The sequence below is a fragment of the Pelodiscus sinensis genome, chromosome 19 (genome assembly GCF_049634645.1).
Source record: "Pelodiscus sinensis isolate JC-2024 chromosome 19, ASM4963464v1, whole genome shotgun sequence".
Classification (NCBI taxonomy): domain Eukaryota; kingdom Metazoa; phylum Chordata; order Testudines; family Trionychidae; genus Pelodiscus; species Pelodiscus sinensis.
Window position 1 is genome coordinate 5,782,868 of NC_134729.1, and position 20,423 is coordinate 5,803,290.

The 20,423-nt window shown below is 43.9% G+C and overlaps 1 protein-coding gene across 1 annotated transcript in view; it reads right to left on the minus strand.

Moving 5' to 3' along the window:
• SCN8A (sodium voltage-gated channel alpha subunit 8) overlaps window positions 1–20,423 on the minus strand; it is a 128,814-nt gene that overhangs the window by 37,523 nt on the left and 70,868 nt on the right. The window contains exons 8-15 of the mRNA XM_025188719.2: window positions 20,067–20,130; window positions 18,525–18,666; window positions 17,547–17,753; window positions 16,585–16,872; window positions 14,835–15,227; window positions 10,028–10,163; window positions 6,238–6,476; window positions 3,813–3,986 (exon numbers count right to left, since the gene is read on the minus strand). Of these exons, the coding sequence (XP_025044504.2) occupies window positions 3,813–3,986; window positions 6,238–6,476; window positions 10,028–10,163; window positions 14,835–15,227; window positions 16,585–16,872; window positions 17,547–17,753; window positions 18,525–18,666; window positions 20,067–20,130 (1,643 nt within the window). The remainder of the gene's footprint in view (window positions 1–3,812; window positions 3,987–6,237; window positions 6,477–10,027; window positions 10,164–14,834; window positions 15,228–16,584; window positions 16,873–17,546; window positions 17,754–18,524; window positions 18,667–20,066; window positions 20,131–20,423) is intronic.

Genomic DNA, 20,423 nt, shown 5'->3' on the forward strand with positions numbered 1-20,423 from the left:
CTGGGCCCTGATCCAGCACTCACAATAGACGAGCCCAATCTCACTCCCAGTGAAGCCAATTAGCAACATTCCCATGGATTTAATTGCAAGCAGCATGAGGCCCTAGCTCAGGAGAGCTGCACAACCCTTATGGCCAGACCCAGTAAGATGACAACTCTCAGGGTGTGTCTAAACTACATGGCTCCATCGATGGAGCCATGTAGATTAGGCTGATCGGCAAAGGGAAATGAAGCCGCGATTTAAATAATTGCGGCTTCATTTAAATTTACATGGCTGCCGCGCTGAGCCGACAAACAGCTGATCAGCTGTTTGTTGGCTCAGCACGCTAGTCTGGATGCTCCGGCGCCGACCTGAAAGCCCTTTATCGACCTCCTCGTTATGCCTCGTAGGATGAGGTTTACCGGGGAGGTCGATAAAAGGCTTTCATGTCAACAGGGGAGCGTCCAGACTAGCGCGCTGAGCCGACAAACAGCTGATTAGCTGTTTATCGGCTCAGCACGGCAGCCATGTAAATTTAAATGAAGCCGCGATTATTTAAATCGCAGCTTCATTTCCCTTTGCCAAACAAACAAATCTACATGGCTCCGTCGACGGAGCCATGTAGTTTAGACGTACCCTCACAGACTTCAGTTGGGCCTGCAGGTGCTCAGCACCTCACGCCTGTTTCAGTGTCTTACCCCACAAACTCTTCAGGGCAGTGCCTAGGGTTGCCAGATGGTTTCAGAAAAAAAAAAAAAAAAACCCAGAAAAAAAAGACCAAGAGTTGTTAAGCAAAAAAACCCAAAAACCAAACACCCCCTCCCTCCACGTGTGGCCCCGTTAAGAAATGCGTGGTGAGGCTTTTTGGCCGCCCGCCATCTTGCCTGTGTGCGCAGGGTCAGACAGCTCCCCTGCAGAACTCAGTAAGCACTAGGGTTGCTAGGCTGCCTGCGTACTGAGCCGGACATCCTGGGATTTTTGCATCCTGGCCAGGAAAAAAATCAGAAAATACTGGACATTTTAGATTTTCTGATTTTTTTTACTGGACAGGAGGTGAAAATACCGAACTGTCCGGTTCAATACTGGACACCTGCCAACCATAGCAGTGCCTGCTTCCCCCATTCTGGATGAATAATACTGAATGTATTTCCAGCCACAAACTGTACAACGGTGCCAAAGTTCAGTTTAAACGTGGAAACACATATCAGTAGAATGACACCCATTGTAACTTCAGAAACAAATGTTGTAGGGGAGGGAAATACACATCCCACACACAAAAGGAGGACTTTCAGTTAAATTAGCAGCATCTTGTTTACATTGCAAATTACAGCCTGTTCCACTCCCTATTATTACTTTGCTTAGTGCATGTCTTGGTCAACATCTGGTGTGGATTTGCACTCAGGCTGGCAAAACATAGGATGCAAACAATAACAGAGACTAACCTACAAAATGTCAACAATTATTTTTAACGTGTGCATTAATTTAATTGTTAATGAAGCAACGAATTTCTGCTCAGATATCTACAGACACATTTCAGGAAAGATTATAAAATGTAAAGAAAACATTTTCTAAGCTGTTACATGGCACAAAGTAGCCCAAATCCTAAAAAATAGTATAAATTAAAACTGAAAACCAGAACCTATTACCAATATAAACTAAAGCTTTTATAACATAAATGCCTCTCTTTGCAGAGCTCAGCTTCTGATATTATTGTTGTTATTTTTACTGGGAATCCATATTGTCTTTGGTGTTCCAAAAGGATGTTTTAGCCATTTTGATAGTGGTTCATTTAGCAAGTGAAAAAAGTTTTTAGCTTTCTGTTATAGCAAACAGTGCAATAAATCAGCACTAAGAATTTGCTTGATTTGACATTTTAAAGAAACTTTATATTTGGATTTTAGTCAGGGAAAAAACCCAGATTTTAAAGTGCTTGTTTTAGAGTGGAGCGGAATTTACCCATGAACATTCACTAATCTGTTTTTAAAATTGGGGTTACTTAGTGTACCCGGCGGTTCTTCATGTGTGTGATCCCTACCTGTAAATAGTAGGCATATACATGGATATGCATGCACACATGCACCTGAGACTGGAAATGCTAGCAAGCAACGTCCAGTGCTCTGAACATGCACAGCACATCTCCGAGTGCTCCTTACCAAGAGTATAAGAAGCAGGGTGGGCAAATGTTATTGTTCCTGCAAATCGAACAGGATCCAAAGCAGAGGAGGGAAAATAATGGAAAACAGATAGGGACTAGACATCACGTACAACCTCCAGTTACGTAAGTAACTCCATGTCTTCAAATGCTGGTCCCTAGGGGTATATCTACACTGTAAAACTATTTTGAAATAACTAGCACTATCCCGAAATAACTTGGTCTACGTCTATGCAGCAGGCAGTCATTTCGAAATAGTGTCAAAACACTGTCAAGCTGGAGGACTTCTTACTCTGACTCCCGGAACCCTCACTGTCCGAGGAGTAAGGGAATTCAGAAGAAGAGTGCTCTGTTTTGAAATCGGTGCTGCATAGACGCTCCCTATTTCGAAATAAGCTATTTAGAAATAAGCTAAGCAATTGACGTAGCCCAATTTGCATAGCTTATTTCGAGTAAACCCTGCAGTATAGACGTACCCTAAGTGTTTCCCACATGGGAGTGACTGACAAGCAACACTCAGACGGGGGAGAGAGGGAGGTGCATGTGTGCCAGGAACCCAGCAGCCAAGTAGCAAAGATGCTCGCAGTACCATAAATTCCACTGCTGCAACTACAGTAGAGCCCAACGCTTTTGTGCAATGTCTGGCTGGAGCTCCCAGTGGTTGCTTGACATGTGTCTTGTATTGGGCTCTCCTGCAGGGATGCTGCTGAGGAGTCCTATGTCTTTGTGGAATTACCGGTGACAGTGCTAGGAGGGTTGTGTGTTAACCTGTAGCCCTTGATGCTCCTGAAACCACTTAAGGATTCTTTGAGAGCACAGAGCTTGACCTAGCAATCTTTTTTGCTTTGCAAATAAAAAGTCCAGGTGTCTTTCTGATAGGTTTGGTTCTTTGCAGGCCGAATGCCGGGCGTGTCTGATATGGAGGCAGCGAAGTCTCGTCTCTGTGGCAGGAGTGTGGGGATTTGGGGAAAAGACAGGGAAGTTGAATTCTTTGGTTGATGTGGAATTCAGAAACAACCTTGGTGAGAAATTCATGACATCAGCAAAGAGATACCTTTCCCTTGGGAAAATCTAGCCCAGGAGGCCATCTGGATGGAGCCACTACAAATGCAATTTTCACAGAAAGGCATGGAACGTGTCACCAAAGGTTCAAAAGGCAGTCTGGTAAGTGTCAACAGGATGAGTTACAAGTCCCTTTGAGATGTCCCCAGCCAGGGAAAACAAGCTATGCTGACTAACCACGCTAACACGCTAAGCAGGATAAAAACTACCTATAATTATTTGTTGCTCCTGTAGACAACTGAGGACCCAGGATTAGAGCTTAGGTCCAGCAGTGGTAAGAAGGAACAGGATCGGTGTTGGCCCAAATTGCCTTATACGCTTGGTCGGGAGTTTGAGGAGATCTACTGAGCACATGCAGGTCCACTGGACACTGCTGATTAGCATTTCCAGACTCGGGCACAAGGGGAACATGCATATCCGCGTGTGGAGTATACATAAGGAGCAGCACTCAAAGAAAAACATTTAAGGGAAACAATAACCCACATCCCCACTCCATCCCCCCACACACACCCCAAAACAGAACCAAGGGCTATTTTTAACCAGAATAACTTATATAAAAGGTTTTCTAGTAGCTGCAAGACAGGAAACGTCAAAAAGAAATGGGAGAAATATGGAATACCAATCGGAAAGATCGCAGCACTGAAAGCCCTTCCACGTCTGCTAGACCCAGTTCCATTAAACTGAGGGAGACAATAAATCCGTCAAAAATGTTCCAACCTTCTTGGAAATAATAGTAGGGGTCCATGGCTATGAGCTTCAGGAACATTTCTGCTGTGAAAATTCCAGTGAAAACCTGGAGCGGAGAGGAGACAAAAAGAGAGCACACACCCACACAGAGATACACAAACACACACACACACACACACACATTTTCTCCTTAGTTGGGTTTCCGATGACCAATATGCATCTTAACGATAGGCTAATAGTGAGGTAAGAATGGAGACTCTGCATCACGCTTTGTACCAATTCCAATACACATGCTCTGTAACATCACAGGCTTGCGTACAAATAGTTTATTCCCTTCGCTCATGGAGCTGCCCCGGTGCAACCCTTACTGGCTCCCCTAGTAACTATCCTCATATCAAAAGCTTACAGATTTTCAGAAGTGATCGAAACTTTAGGGTCTCCAGCGATGGCCCAGGCTGGTCCCACCCCAGGTAAGTCCATATGAGCTTTGCCATTGCTTTCAGCAGTCACAGGATCATGCCATGAAGCAGGAGCAGCTATACCCTCAGTTGGTGTAAAGCAGCATAGCTCTGCTGAATTCAGTTACACTCACAAGGCCCCATCTGCACTGAGCCTCTGCAGCTCTCATGGGCTGTAATCAGACCAGAAGGTGCACAGCACCCCGGAAAGTCCCCTTTGAAAATATCAACCTGAAGTATTTGGGGCTGAGCATGACAGAAACCAAGCAGCCACAAATCTTATTGACTTTCACATGCGTTACAGAAGGAGCTCTGCCCCTCCTAAGGATCTGTCCCCTTTTACTATGCAGGGAAGAGTCAGAGGACCCCTGTGCAAAACCCAAGTAAAGGGTCTTTTGGGCAGGACTCCGTACTCCTCCCTCCAAAGAGCAGACAGATCCCCTTGCGCTATGGTTGCTACAGCTATGGAGACTTCTGCAGAGCATGTGCTCCCCATCTGTTTTGGGTGCTGGTCAGCAATGTTCCCTCTAATTTTTTTCATGTGTGTGTGGAGTAATGTTGTTATACTCCCTGAGGCATGTGCGGATGTGCACCACCAGTAGAAACAGCTGTGGGTGCTCTGCTATTTGACTGTTCGTTGCATGGCCTGTGAGCATCTGAATTGCTCCATGTGGAGCCCTTTGTGCCCACTAGATAATAACAGAATTAGTCATTAGCCCTGTGCTCTGACCCCTGGCCTACAGCATTACTGGATCTCCCCTGCTCTCCCATCTTCTCCTGAAATGTCCTCCTCCTTATCTTACTGGTATGGGCACTGCCTGGAAGGTCACTTAACCTGGATATCACATGACCCACCAGGTGGGCAGTGCATGTTACAGCTGCAACTCTACTCATATTTTCTGCACAGAGGACACATCAACCCCAAGGGATTGTGGTCCTCAGGGAAGCAGCAGAGAAAGTAAAGGCAGTAACAACTCATTAGTCATGGCCCCGTCTCTGCTACCTGCAGGTGAATTACAGTTTTAAGCCATTCCTTGGGCAGCAAGGCTGGCTAATTATTAGCCACCAGCTTGGCTGCCCACAATAGGGCTGTAGAGAGAGAAACTAACAGAAGACAGAACTAACACAAAGAGGGGAAGATGGCATTGTGGAGTAAATGAGCGATTTCAAATACCATCTAACAGCACCCCCTCCTCCCAACACCGCAAACAGGAAATGTCCGTTTCTTTCTGAAACCACACACAAGTGCACATTGCTTAAAAAAAAAGGTGGTTGGTGGTGGTGTGCTCTCTGGTCCAAGAAGTAGATCTCAAAACACTCTATGAAGGAGGGCAACAATCATTAGCCCCGTTTTATAGATGGGGAAACTGAGGCACTGAGCACTAACTTCCCCAAATCTCAGTAAGCCAATGGCAGAGCTGAGAATAAGACCCATGTCTCCTGAGTCCCAGAAGACGGCTCTCTCTTCTAGGCAGAAAACAGCCTCCTTCTGATGAGCTGAAGTGTGTTCATCGTGCCAAAGGGACATCTTACCTCTCCCCTTCTGGGCCTCACACCAGCTGGAAGGGCAGAGCTCCAGTGGCAGCAGCTCTCACTGTCGAGTTCCCCTGAACTCTATCTCCAGCTCATCTAGTGCTTTGAAGGCCCTATCCTACATCCACTGAAACCAGTGTGAAAGACTTAGTGGGCACTGGGTCAGGCCCTCATCTGCGTCTGCATTGTGGGGGTCTTGCCACTAATTCCAGGCAGTGCCCACAGGTCTGGGGATTAACTGACAGCTAGTTCATTTACCCTTACTATCATTTACTATTTGTATTGCTGTAAAAGTGAATCTGCTGGGCACCATTAACACAAGCCCTCTGCATCCCCATACAACACAGTTCCCCAAAGCACTCTTACCAGATTTCCTACGGACAGAGCATCTTGAAATTCAGGGGTCATGGGATGGTGTTCCATCGCCATGAACAAAGTGTTCAGCACAATGCAGATGGTAATGGCCAGGTCGACAAACGGGTCCATGACAATCATGTTCACTATTTCCTTCAGTCTGATCCAGTAGGGGTGGCACTCCCAGATCAGAAAGGTGTTGGCAAATTTGTACCAACAGGGGGGGCACTTCCTCTGGGACTCTTCCAACTCTGCAGTTACAACACAAAAGAGCAGAGTCAAGGTCTTGTCCTCCTAGATCCGTCTTAATCGGTTAACACGGCTCCAGTATCAGCTCACTGCTTCCCGTGGCTGTGCTGAATCCACCTTGTGTCTCTGTTTATACCATGCTTTAGGCTCTTTAGCTACGTCTAGACGGCTTTCTTCTGCGGAAAGAAGATATGCAAATTCGGAGCTAATTTGCATATCTTTTTCCAATCGCGTTATTGGAAGAGGTTTTGTCAGAAAAGAAAGCAGGTTAGACGTGGTTCTTTCAAAAAAAAAAAAGGTGTGCAGGATTCTCTCAAAAAAAGGGGTTTTTAAAAAGAAACACACATCTAAACTGCTTTCTTTTTTGACAAAACCTCTTCTGATAATGCGATTGGAAGATATGCAAATTAGCTCCAAATTTGCACATCATCTTTCTGCAGAAAAAAGCAATTTAGACATAGCCTTCGGTGCAGAGAGTCCCTTTGCTGTAGGTTTATACAGTGCTCAGAACTACGGGGCTGGATCTCAAGGTGATCCCATAATACAAATTACAATAATAATAATGGACCCTGTCAACCTCTGGGTTTAGGATGTGATTCAACAGCCACTGCGGTTGACGGGACGCCATCTACAGGACTTTACACACTGGACTCTCACACCTTGCTCATACTCAAATCTGCACCAATTTAGCAGCAACACAATGGTGTGGACCAGTGTTCCCTCTAAGCTGCATGGCAGGACAGCATCGCATATGATTAATTAACCCCACCCAATCAGTGAGCCCTGCAGCTGAGTGGGAACACTGGTGTGAACTGACTTAGTTCAATTTAAAACCAAGCTTAAATCAGTGTCGCTTAATGCAGTAAAGAATCAATTTGAGATAAATGGATACAAGCCTGGTTTAAATCAAATGAAGAGCCTCTGTTGAGTGTTTTGAACCAGTTTTTAAACCAATTTAAATTTTAGTGACACTCTGAACACAGCCAAGGCCCAGCTAAGGTGGTACATTACACAATGTGCCAAACGGATTTAATCAGCCAGCAGCTGATTAAAATAAATGTTGTGCATTTGGAGAAAGCCAACGTGAACATATTACCCAGGTTTTAAGTGGGTTTATTTATTTAAGGTTTTTTTTAGATTTCGCCTGGAAACTTAAGTTGCTCTTTGTCCAGGCTTTGGCCTCCCGTTATGCTATTCAAACTCTATACAACTGTCCAAGGTGGTGGTTGTATTTTTGATTGGGAAGGGAAGGGTGCTTTGGTGGTTTTCTCCCACTGCAACTCATCTTTTGATTGCTGGGAATACGGTTGCCTTGGTTTTCTGAAAGTTTAAAAAAAAAGGACCACAGCCTTGGAGTTGTGGGAGTTTGTGCAGGAGGGAAACTGCACAGAAATATTGCTCTAATTTTCAACGGATATATTTTTCATAGCTATTATTACAGGATCCTGTAAGAATCAGAGAATTCCCCCCTCCCCTACAAGCCTGTCATTCTCAAACTCTTATGGGATCTTGCATAATATATTTGGAAATCAGAGTCATTTGCTCATCTCGATCTACTGTTTATTTCAGCATTTGTATAACATGGAGATCACTTTCTCTTGGCAGCTGTCATAGTTAAGATCTCAATGTAGTTCAACTCTCTCTATTCTTGAGCCTCAGGCAAAGGCAACTCCTCCATTCCCCATATGTGCACACACCTACACATTCAGAGTTTCCCTTCTGCACATTATTACAAGAACCAGAACATTCTCATGAGTGTTTGAAGAGATGCAGATTTAGGTACAAACAAAATGCACAAGTACGAACTTCTCCAGTGGTTAATTTGTAACGAAAGCCATGCAAGCCATGGAACAAATTAAGCACTATACTTCTCTAAAGAGGGAATGAATCACCATTAAGTTACACATCAGTTCTCTGGTGCTTTCATAACAGGTCACCAGAAAAATCCATTTGCCTCCCTCTGCTCTGACCACCAACCTCTCTGGCTGTTGTGGCTAAACACAGCACAAAACCCACCTTTTCCATAAGAAACAAGACTATGTAGCACTTTAAAGACTAACAAGATGGTTTATTAGGTGATGAGCTTTTGTGGGCCAGACCCACGTCCTCAGATCAAATTGTGGAAGAAAATAGGCATGACCATATATACCAAAGCGATACAATCAAAAAAAGTGAACACCTATAAAAAGGATAAATCAAATTTCAGAACAGAGGGAGGATCGGGGAGGAGGGGGGAGAGGTAAATGTCTGTGAGCTAATGATATTAGAGGTGATAATTGGGGAAGCTATCTTTGTAATAGGTAAGATAATTAGTATCTTTGTTAAGACCCTGGCATAAAGTGTCAAATTTAAGCATGAATGATAGTTCAGAGGTTTCTCTTTGAAGTCTTGTGTTAAAATGTCTTTGAAGCAGGATGCAGGTAACCAAGTCGTTGAGACAATGCCCTTTCTAGTTGAAATGGCAACAAACTGTTTTTTCTTTGTGATACTGTCTGATATCCGTTTTGTGTGCATTGATTCTTTGGCGAAGTGTCTGAGACGTTTGTCCAATGTACATAGCAGACAGACACTGTCGGCACATGATGACATAAATTATATTTCTGGATGAGCAGGAATATGTGTTCTTGATCTTATAACTGAATGGGTTAGGTCCAATAATGGTGTCAGCAGAGTAAATATGTGGACAAAGCTGGCAACAGGGTTTGTTGCAAGGAAAAGTTCCAGGGTTGGTATTAGTGGGGTTTGTCCTGTGGTTGTTGGTAAGAATCATCCCGAGGTTAGGTGGTTGTTTGTAGGAGACTATGGGTCTGTCTCCCAGAGCCTCTCGGAGTGTAGTATCCTGTTCTAGTATAGGTTGTAGTTTATTAATAATGTGTTGGACAGGTTTAAGTTGGAGGATATAGGTGACGACAAGTGGTGTTCTATTGTTGGTTTTCTTGTTAGTCTTTAAAGTGCTACATAGTCCTGTTTTTTGTTTCAGCTAGACTAGACTAACATGGCTACATCTCTATCACCTTTTCCATGGCTGCCTACAGTTATGTTGGCCAGATCCCCTCTTTTAATGATTTCCACCAACCTTTTTACTGAGACACACATTGCTGCATGGTAATAGCTATGCATTGTTCTAAAGGGCAATGAATATAGCCAGGCAAATGCTCAGAGTTTTCTAGCTCACAGTTTGGGGTTTTTTTTTACAGAACCAGGAGGAATTTGTGGTTCTGAGGATAGAAGCCAGGCAGAACTCCAGTTCCACATATCTCCCCTCCAAAATACTGAGGTTTCAATTGAGAGGAGGTTTGAAATGCGTCAAGGGAGGAAAGATCCTCTCCCCCTCCCCCCAGTTGTCACACTAATGCAGCAACACACACACTGCTACACAAATCAAACTGGACGCAGAAACAACAGGTATCAAACCCACCACCTTCAACTCCATAAACGTCAGCCAAAGAGAATCTCCTAGTTATCAGCAATAAAGGTATTTTAGTTTCTCCAAGGCAGCCACAAGGGGGCACTAAACATACACATATACATATACAAGTGACATTGTACACACCTTCTACAAGGGTATTAGTTATAACAGTCATTATACTGTTGGTTCGATCCTTTCTTCCATAGGATGCATTCAGTTGATCCATTGAGACCAAGAGAGACCCGGTAGGTTTCTTTTTAATTTCCACCTCAGTAGTACCCTGCAAAATTCACATGTCTAATTAGAACAAACTCTTGACCTGCCTGCAATTTTGCGTACAGTCGCATCAGATAGGTAGCAATGCATCCAAGGAAGAAAACAAGACAGGACTGACATCAGTATGAAGAAGAAGAAAAAACTTATTCAAGAGCCTGGTCCTTTTACCTTACTTAATACCATGGCTAGTTTTAAAAAAGAGTTTTAAAAATGTGGCATAGTCCTTCGCACTACAGAAGTCCAATTTTAATCAATGGGAGGAAGGAGAGGCTTCTAGCTCATGTACCGACTGCAACACAAGGAATCTTAGTTCAGTTCCCACTTCTGCCACAGTCTCCCAATGTGACTAAGCTAATCAGTTAAAAATAGACCTTCCTTTCTTCGTCCCTTTGCCTGCCCCATCTATTTAGATTGTAAACTCTTTGGGGCAGAGACTGTATTATAATGAGTTTGTGCAGCACCTGGCAAAATGTGTCTCTTATCTTGATTAATCTAGTCACCTGCTCCAATCACTCAACTATTATACTTTCCACACGCTGTCCCTTAGAGCTAGAATTGAGAACCAGTTGTCCTAGCTTTCTAATTCCATAGAAATCTCTAAAGCAGACAATCCTCAAGAAGACAACCAGAGAGAAGTGCAGCCAGTGTACTTAGGGGGCAATGGACATTAGTTTCTCCTGTATTCATTTTGTCCATATGTGTTAATGTGTGCCCAGGGTACATATTATTTCACTCCCTTACTTCCATAAACCATGGCCCGACCCACAATGAAGACTTTGCTTCTGCATGTGCACAAGCAACTTGCAGCCTTAGGGTGCATCTACACAGCAAAGTTATTTCGGAATAATGGCCGTTATTCCGAAATAACTATGCGAGCGTCTACACAGCCATTCCATTATTTTGAAACAATTTCGAAATAACGGACGGCTTATTCCAATTTCTGCAAACCTCCTTCCATGAAGAATAATGCCTATTCCGAAATAGCTTTTTCAAAATAAGGCGTGTGTAGACGCTCCATTTCTGTTATTTCAAAATAGCCCCTCAACAGGGCCATTCTAAATTATTCCTCCTGGGGCTCTAAATCGAGATAGCACGTCTACGTTAGAGAAACCTGCCTCAGGCTAATTTTGAGGCTTCCCTGCAGCGTAGACGTGCTATTTCAAAATAAGCTATTTCGGAATAACTATTCCGGAACAGCTTATTCTGAAATAACTGTGCAGTGTAGATGTAGCCTTAGAAAAAACTATGGACTCTCAATATTAAAGAGTATTTGCTCAGACTTTTCTGTGAGTTTCTCAAGGTACAAAGCAGCATAAACCGCACATTTCCACTAGTGCAACAGAAAGCACAGCTTCTCTTTTGTCTACTGTAACATCTAATGAAAGCCAGAGAACAATGGGTCATTTTTACTTTAAAAACTTAAACAATGAAAAGTCCGGCAGCACTTACTAACAAAAAATGTAGGTGGTATCAAGAGCTTTCATGGTACCATCTGCGTTTTTTGTTAGTCTCTAAGGTGCTGCGGGACTTTTCCTTGTTTAAGTTTTTTCAGTTACAGACTAACACGGCTATCCCTCTGAGTCATTTTCACTGGAGCAACCAAAAAGCGGGGGAAGAAGCATCCGTAATAAAGGCACTGACCTGTGTTCAAATTCATTTTGCAGTCATATGGCTGCATCTTTCGAACACAAGGACAAGGTGCTCACAGATCAGGCGACTGTGCACAACACAGCCTCATCTGAGCCTCTCAAATTTACAGCTCCGGGGATCAAGGATTTGGGATTAATAAACGCAGGATTAATTCAGTACCTGTATTTGAAAATTTGGGGTCATGACAAATGGTCAAGGCTCACCAATCTCCTGGAGAACAGGAGAGAGCACCTCATAATCCAGCCCATTGAGAACAATGCGAGCTGCTGGAAATTAAAGACAGAATATAGTGCAAGGGCCCAACACATTCAACTCCCATCAAATCAACAGATAAAGTCTGGATTTTGTTATACAAGACAGATGCAATCCTTTTTTAGGGTTTGCTCCAGGAAAGGACTAATCTGACCCAATGAGAACAAATCTAATCCCAGAGATCTTTCTGTGCCACCAGTGGTTTATTGCTTTGACCTCAATATGGGAGATGGCCATCAGTTGCGTGTGAAACGAACACGTGTGCCTCAAACAGCCTTTTGTCTACCTTTCTTAAGGAAATGAAATACTTACTCTGTCAGGGTATGTCTACACTACCCCGCTAGTTCGAACTAGCGGGGTAATGTATGCATACCGCACTTGCTAATGAAGCCCGGGATTTGAATTTCCCGGGCTTCATTAGCATAAGCGGGGAGCCGCCATTTTTAAATCCCCGCTGCTTCGAACCCCGTGTAGCGCGGCTACACGGGGCTCGAACTAGGTAGTTCGGACTAGGGTCCTATTCCGAACTACCGGTACTCCTCGTGAAACGAGGTGTACCGGTAGTTCGGAATAGGCACCCTAGTCCGAACTACCTAGTTCGAGCCCCGTGTAGCCGCGCTACACGGGGTTCGAAGCAGCGGGGATTTAAAAATGGCGGCTCCCCGCTTATGCTAATGAAGCCCGGGAAATTCAAATCCCGGGCTTCATTAGCAAGTGCGGTATGCATACATTACCCCGCTAGTTCGAACTAGCGGGGTAGTGTAGACATACCCCCAGTGACTAACGTATCCTGAATAACCCATGTAATTCTTCAGCGGTCATGATGGCTAATTGGTATTTGCATTGTTTAACTACAGGTATAGCCAGTTATCAAAAAGAACTGCCAAGTAACCAATGCATCCAGTATCACACAATACAGTAGTGTCTCTTCACGCGTCTTTTCATGCATGCATCATGCTAATTACAGTTGCTAATATTTTCATGCTGTGTTAGAACAAAATATTCCAACTACACACTATATTAACATGCTAACTGGGGAAGAAGGTAGTAACTAAAGTTTAACATAACTAAAGAAGGGTCAATAAAGTCTCAAGGACGAATCAAGGATTAGAGGGTATTTAGGCTGCAAAAATTAAAACAATTTAAAAAACTGCTTGGAATTTGCAAAAACAGCTGGATTTTCCCCAAAAGCTAATGTTTTAAACAGCTCACAAATGATCTTGCAACGTTTTCTTCTTATCCAAGGCCAAACAATCCTTTCTGACTAGCACAGAATAGTACAGCCTCTGTCCTGCTTTCTAGACTCCTTTTTCTGACGTATTATAAATTAATTTTTTGACTCAAGTCCATTCAACACTTTTGTTTTAAAAGGTCACTGTCAAGAGAAAAATCAGGTATTAAAAATTTTACAAAGAAAAATTGTTTTCCTCCATTGTGTTAAAAATTTCCCCTGTGGAAAAGTCCTTTAGAATTTGAGGGAGATTAAACCAAAATGATTCCACAGATATGACTCTAAGCCACATACAGAATTGGGTTAACTGAGCCAAACTAATACACAAAAGTGCACATGACTGCACAAATGCACTTGCATAAATCAAATTTCAGGATAGGGGCCGGATATTATGTTTTAGGGCATGATAGGGTGGTTTTAAAATTCTATCACAAAGTTGTTCCTGTTAAATTCTATAGGATTTCACAGCAAAGTCTGAGATTATTACAATGGAAGGATTTTAAAAATTAAATTGTTTACTTTCCACCCATCTAAAAGATGGTTTCATTATCTGCATTTCATTCAACTTGGGCAGTGAAACTAGACCGATCAGAGTTTCCCTCTGTTTATAGTCAGTTTCACCTCCTGGTTGTCATGCACCAATGCCACGCTGGGAAAGTTAAAATCTAAAATGAAACTGTTTTCATTGAAATTACTTTCTTAATTTCATTGAAACATGTCTTTCTTGCTAGGTTTTAGAATATATGTTACAAAAAAAAAAGAACAATACCTATATTGTGGATCTACATTTCTTGACAGTGTTCCCTTTTAAGCCTGGTATTTCACTTGGATTCCCCTTCACATAGGTCTGGTCTTCCCCAAAGCTGCCACTTCCAATGCCTGACTTGGTTCTTTGTTTGAAAATGCTCTCATATATCTCTCCTTTCTTCACTTTCAATACCCCAATTCTGCAAACTGATCCATGCAGGAGGGTAGCTCCCCAAAGCTGCTCCACTTATACCCCCAAAGGAGTTCTAAGAACTTCCATGGATAAGAGTTTGTTCCACCTAGACCTGCCCAGAGGATCAAATTCTCTCCCTGGTTAGATTTGTTTTTTCAAATTATTCCTCCACAAAGGATTTTTCTGTAAAATTTGGTGGAATTTTAAAAATTTCTCCTCCTTTATAGTTCCCTTTAAATTCCTAGGTAACATTCCTTAGCTGCAGGGAAACTTTCCAGCAAACATTGCTCTATGTCCCCTCCCGCACCCCCTTAGCATTGCCATGACAAATGGCGATGTATTATATAAAATCTGAATTCCAAGCCTTTTTTCTGCCCCCAGAAAGCAAGGAGAAGGATGTGGGTCAGTAGGTTACTTCAAGAAGAAAGGAAGGGGGTAACAAACATGGCAGTCTTTGAATCCAATACAGACTATATAGTCTGTGGTTAGACAAACCAATTTTCATTCCATCAGAGTGTCCATGTGGCTTGGAGAGCAGCATACAGGAAAGCAGAAAGGGGCAGACCGCCATGCCTAGACTATCTACTCATTGACTTCCTTACACTGTCATCGGTAGCTGCCTTATCTATTTTCACCTCAGGCAGAAGGCGTCCCACGGGCCTATGAGATGCTGGGCCACCAATGAGGGACACCACGCCATTACAATCCACTGTGCTGTTCCTTTTCACATTCCGGCGGATGCTGGGGAAGATCCGGGAGGACCGGCTGCCCTGGCTGTAGCCACTATAGCCGCTGTAGCTGCTCCTCCGATCCCGGCCACGGATGGGGATGAAAAGAGAGTCTCGCCTGCCTTCACTCTCCTCCACCGTGCTGTGCTCGTCGTCAGCAAACTCGTTCTCTGAGCCGGGGTCACGGAAGCGCCCTCTGAAGCTGAAGATGCTGCTCTTGCTGTTGTGCCGGGAGAGGAAGGGGGAGCCTGGGATGCTGAGAAGGGACTGGGAGGGAGAAGAGAAATAGCCGTGAAGGTGTGAATGGCACAGAGAAAAGGCCACTCCCATCCCTGGATCTGGGAACATCCATTCACACTGAAAAGTCGCTGCAAGAGTCGGATTGGTACAAATGGGCCCTCTACTGTTCCTAAAGGGTCATTACCTACATTTCATACGCCACATCCCTTACACTGCAAGCCCCTTGGGCAGAGACGGTCTTTTTGCTCTAGTCCAGGGGTCTGCAACCTGCGGCTCTCGAGCCAAATATGGCTCAGCATGGAACCAAATACGGCTCTTTTGTCATTCCCAAAGTTCAAGCCACTTTTAAAAAAATTTTAAATTCAAAATTTTCAAAACACGTCATTCCTCATGCAGCCCGAATGTCTGCAGGAAGCTGGATTTGACCAGCTATGACGTTAGCATCAAAGCAATGTGCGAAAAGATGCAGCAGCAGAAGTCCCAATAAATAAAGTCTGAGAATACAATGTTTCATTCATGCTATTATTAATCATCATGTCAATTATCAATAATATTAAGTTGTACATTTTCGGGCCTTTATTATATGACTCTCGGTTATAGAATCATAGAATCATAGAGCTGGAAGAGACCTCAGGAGGTCAAGTCCAGCCCCCTGCCCAAGGCAGGACCAATCCCAATTAATCCCAACTAGCGGTTGACCGCTTGTTCTGAATGTTGATGTCGTTTGGCTCTGTGGTTTGAAAAGATTGCCGACCCCGGCTCTAGTCTGAACAGTGGTCAGCATGAGGGGACCTTGACCCTGATCCAGGCCGATAGGTGCTGGTGCAATACAAATGCCAGTAACAATGGCAGTCAGATCCTTGGGAGCCAGCTCAGCAGAGAGGCCAAAGAATAAACAGGCCACGCAGACTGCACCCCTCTGAAGGGGGCTGCTGAAACCACGGCAGAGACACATTCATGGCTAGCAGACATCTCCAGCCAATGCCTTTGTGCTAGGCACTATCCAAAGAACGTTTTAGGAAAAGTGACAGAACTCAAGCATGGTGGGTACATGTTTCAAAGGCACCTAAGTGACCTGGGACCCTGAGTTTCATTTTTAAATGAGACCTGGCACTTGTGCCCAGGAACCTTATTCAAAATCACCTATGGAACTGCCCTGACGTCAGAGTTACTCCTGATTTCCACTAGGCTCACAGGGACACTGGTGCCCTTTGGACTTGCTGGGAAGCATGCACAGCAGGGTTGGGCCCTAAGTTTCCTCCTGACCCAGTATCAACGGAAAGGAATGGAAAAGAGTCGCTTGGATTGCCAGCGGCGCCGGAGGAGGCCCCAAGACAGCAAATTATGACAGGAAATGTGACTTAATAACGAAAAGGAACATTACCTGGTTCATGATGGAAAATTTCCTTCCCAGCCTGTTGTCTGGCAGCCTGAAAGCCTTTCTCCTCATGCCATCCTCTGATTCAGACTTGAACACCTTCTCATTGTCACCTTTCTCCTCTCCTTCCAACAGCTCCTTCTGCTTCCGTTTCTTCCTCCTGTTCCGGCGCTCTTTGTCGCTCTTGGAACTGAGTTTGGAAATCTCTGAAGAACTCTGAGACACCCTCCCCCTGCCATCCTCCTCCACAGCATCTTCTGAGACCGTCCCTGCCGAAGTGACCATGGCAGCAGCCTGAGGGGAAAGGGAAGGGAAAATGACAGACATCTCTCACAGGCAGAGGCAGTGGAGTGGAATGGTTATAGCACGGGACCTGAGCCAGGAATCCTCCTCTCTCTTTCCTGCTCTGGGAGGTGGTGTTGTCTAATGCTTAGTGCAAAGGCTCAGGAGATCAGATTCCTAAATTCTGATTGCTCCTTAAAAATGGAGATTTTGTGCAAGCGGTTAGAACACAGGACTGGGATCTGGGACTTGTGCATTCTGCTGCACACCCCCCAGGGCTCAAGTAACTTCACCTCTTTGTCCCTCCATTTAGTCCTCTCTCGAAGGGGGAGAAATACTTATTTGCCTTGCATGGGTGTTGCACAATTTAGCTAGAACTGAGAACTACTCTGGTGAAGGATGCTTTACCAGTACAATGAAAATAACAGGATGAATCTGTGGCTTTCTAAGAACGTCATGGTTACCACTGTGCTACACATCAGAACTGTCACAGAGACAGCAGCAGTAGAAACCAGGTCTTCTTGCTATAAAAATGCAGGCCCCTGCCATGTTAGCTAAAGGAGCAATGACATACCCCCCAGATCATTGCTGTATTTTTATAATTATAACTTTGTTCTGCCATGAATGGTCCAGAAAAAAATTTTTTAGTAACCACCAAAAAAGTATTCATCAAACCAGTAACTAACCTGTGCTTCTTCCTGCTGCCTTTTCAGTTGTTCCAACATGGCCTTGAATTCTGCTTCCTTTTGCTCTGCTTCCTCCAGTGTGGCCTGGTTCTGTTCTTCATAAGCCATGGCTACCACAGCCAAGATCAGATTGACGAGATAGAATGACCCCACAAAGATAACCAGGACAAAGAATATCATGTACGTTTTCCCTGCTGCTCGCAATGTCTGAAAAACAGAGCGATTTCTATATCACTTTGATACAAAGGAGAGTGGCTGTTCAGGTCCGTATGGTAGACAATGACATTTCTCTTGAAGTGGATAGTTCTAAAGAAAAATACATTGGTGCCATACATACAAAGTGTTACCTAATTTCTTAGCAGGATCCATTGCAAATCATTAGGACACACAGCACACCCAACAACCTTTGGCCTAAGTAGTGAAATGACTCTTCTCCTTCCTTTAAGAACAAGCCTGATGCTATGTCAGGCAGGAATCAAGGTTGGAAATCTAACCGAAGGATGGAAGTTTTAAAGGATTCCGAAATACAGTATGAAACTCTATGCTGAGTACAGAGATTCTTTCAAAATAATGCTGGCTCAGCATGATGCCAACCTGCTACAGAAGTCTGAATTGTTCTTAGACAACACGGATACACTTTGCCCTTCAAAGCACCTGCATGCCCTGCATTATGCTACAAGAGTGTGTCAGCAAAGCCGAGGTGCGCAGCATATGCGCAACATACAGTGTGACCGTTTTGCAGCATTCACCGCTGAATCGTAGTTACAAGATTTAGCAAAGCAAAACTGAAAAGAGTCAAGAATGCAAGAGCCATTCCCCCCCCTCCCCTCCTTTAAAACAACTCCTCCCAAGTCACACAGGCATACACTTGTAGGTGCTCCCTCAGACCCTTCAAAATTCCACATCCTCCCCCAAATCTGTATGAAATTACAGGCACCAAAACTGAGGAAGCAAAAGAGAAGCAATGGATTTACTTACTAACTGATACAAGTTTTCCCAAAAATCCTGAGTCATAAGGCGAAATAAGGCTAGGAAAGCCCAGCTGAAAGTGTCAAAGCTTGTGTAGCCATAGTTCGGATTCCTTCCTGCTTTCATGCATGTGTAACCCTCTGGACATTGGCTGCGGAAGAGATGAAAGCAGTTTCAGGGTATCCATACTGTAACAGCCATAAGGACAGATTAACGGGAGGCCTGTTGCCAAAGGCTATGATGAGTTTCACAGTTGCAAGGTGCGACATTTTTGTGTATGTTTTATTTTCATGTGGACAAAATGGTCGGGCAAAAACCAGGGCAGCTGACAACCTTGGAGACAGAAGGCCTTGTCCACAGAACAAGGATGGCATAGCATGCGGCAGTACAAAGTTATTCATACTGCCTGACCAAACCTGAGCTAGAGGGACTAGATTCTGGGGCAAGAGCCTACCACAAGCTTCATATCCACTGGTAAGCTGACAAAAGTCCCCTTGAGCCAATGGGAGTTTTTCCTCTGTTCTTCAAGGGGCTTTGGATCAGCTCTCAATCCTTGGCATTGCTGCAGGCCAGCCAGTTCCAACTGTGGTGATGGTAGGTGATGCAGCATGGTCCCACCATTGGGATCTGGACTAAGACCCACCCACTAATTTCATTTTGACCCACAAAGAGAAGGTAAGAACATTTACTATTGACCAAGACTGAATTGGAACCAGAAAGTTCTAGATCTCACTCCTAGCCAATCCAAGCCTTTCAGGGATCCTGATTTATCAAACTAATTAAACAGACCTGACGTTAACATTCAGAGAGCCCATAAATTCATTTTCTTGTTCTATTGCTTTGTACCAAACAAGTTTTCTATTGTGATCCAAATTAACCAGCAACCATGAGTTTTCAACTACACAGATTTCACTTACAAATGCTATTGGAAATAACATGATCTGTATTTACAGCATGCATTACATAGATTTTAAATTGGTTATACTTCAGCTAATTAAATGGGAACACTAACGATAAGGGACAGAGTTTTCAAAGAGCTATGGGCAGCGTGGCACCCGGGACTGGATTTCAAGTGTCCAAGGCCATATCATTAGAAGTCGTTCAGCACCCAAAGCCCTAAATTATTTCGGAGAACAAATCTCATGGAAAGGCAATGAGAACAGTGCTTTTAATTTCCCAAATCTCTTTTGAAAATCTCATTGTAGTACGGCTAAGATCCATTTGCTACTGGAGACGGTAGCCTGACATGTTCCATACGCACCAATTGCTTAGTGTTAAGGGGTGCAAAACAAACCCCAAATAATGAATCTGTCTTTGTAAAGCATCGATTATATTTTTGTTTACGTATGGCACTGCAGACCAGCAAGTCAGCATGAACACCCAGTGTCAGGCAGAGCAGAAAGACAGTGATCAATGGGGAGCATTCAATGAAAGACAGGGGATCAGGTTCCATGGAACCATCTCTAAGCTTCCATGGAACCACCAGTAAAGTTCTATGAAAGCCCTTGAAGATGACAGATACTTTTTACTTTAATAAAATCCAACACTCACCCTGCATCTGAGCTGTTACCACAGAGCAAAGGATCAAGGGCCCCAGGGATTGTGTAAAAGTTTGCTGGAAAAAAAATTGAAAAAAATATGTATGCACTACAACATACTTAACAGACTCCACCACTACAGAAGACATAACAATGCAGTCATCCAGGTTCTTCCTGAAACTTAATACAGATGATTGAGCTCAAATACAAATGAATCGCTAACACGTGGGAGCAAGTTAATTCAAAAGTGGGGTGGCAAGAGAAGCTGCTGGATCCTGATCCTCTCTACCATGCACGTTGGGCGGTCACGTACACTTTTGTAAACCCAACACACATGGTAGCATGCTCGCCTGTTTCACACAAGAACAAA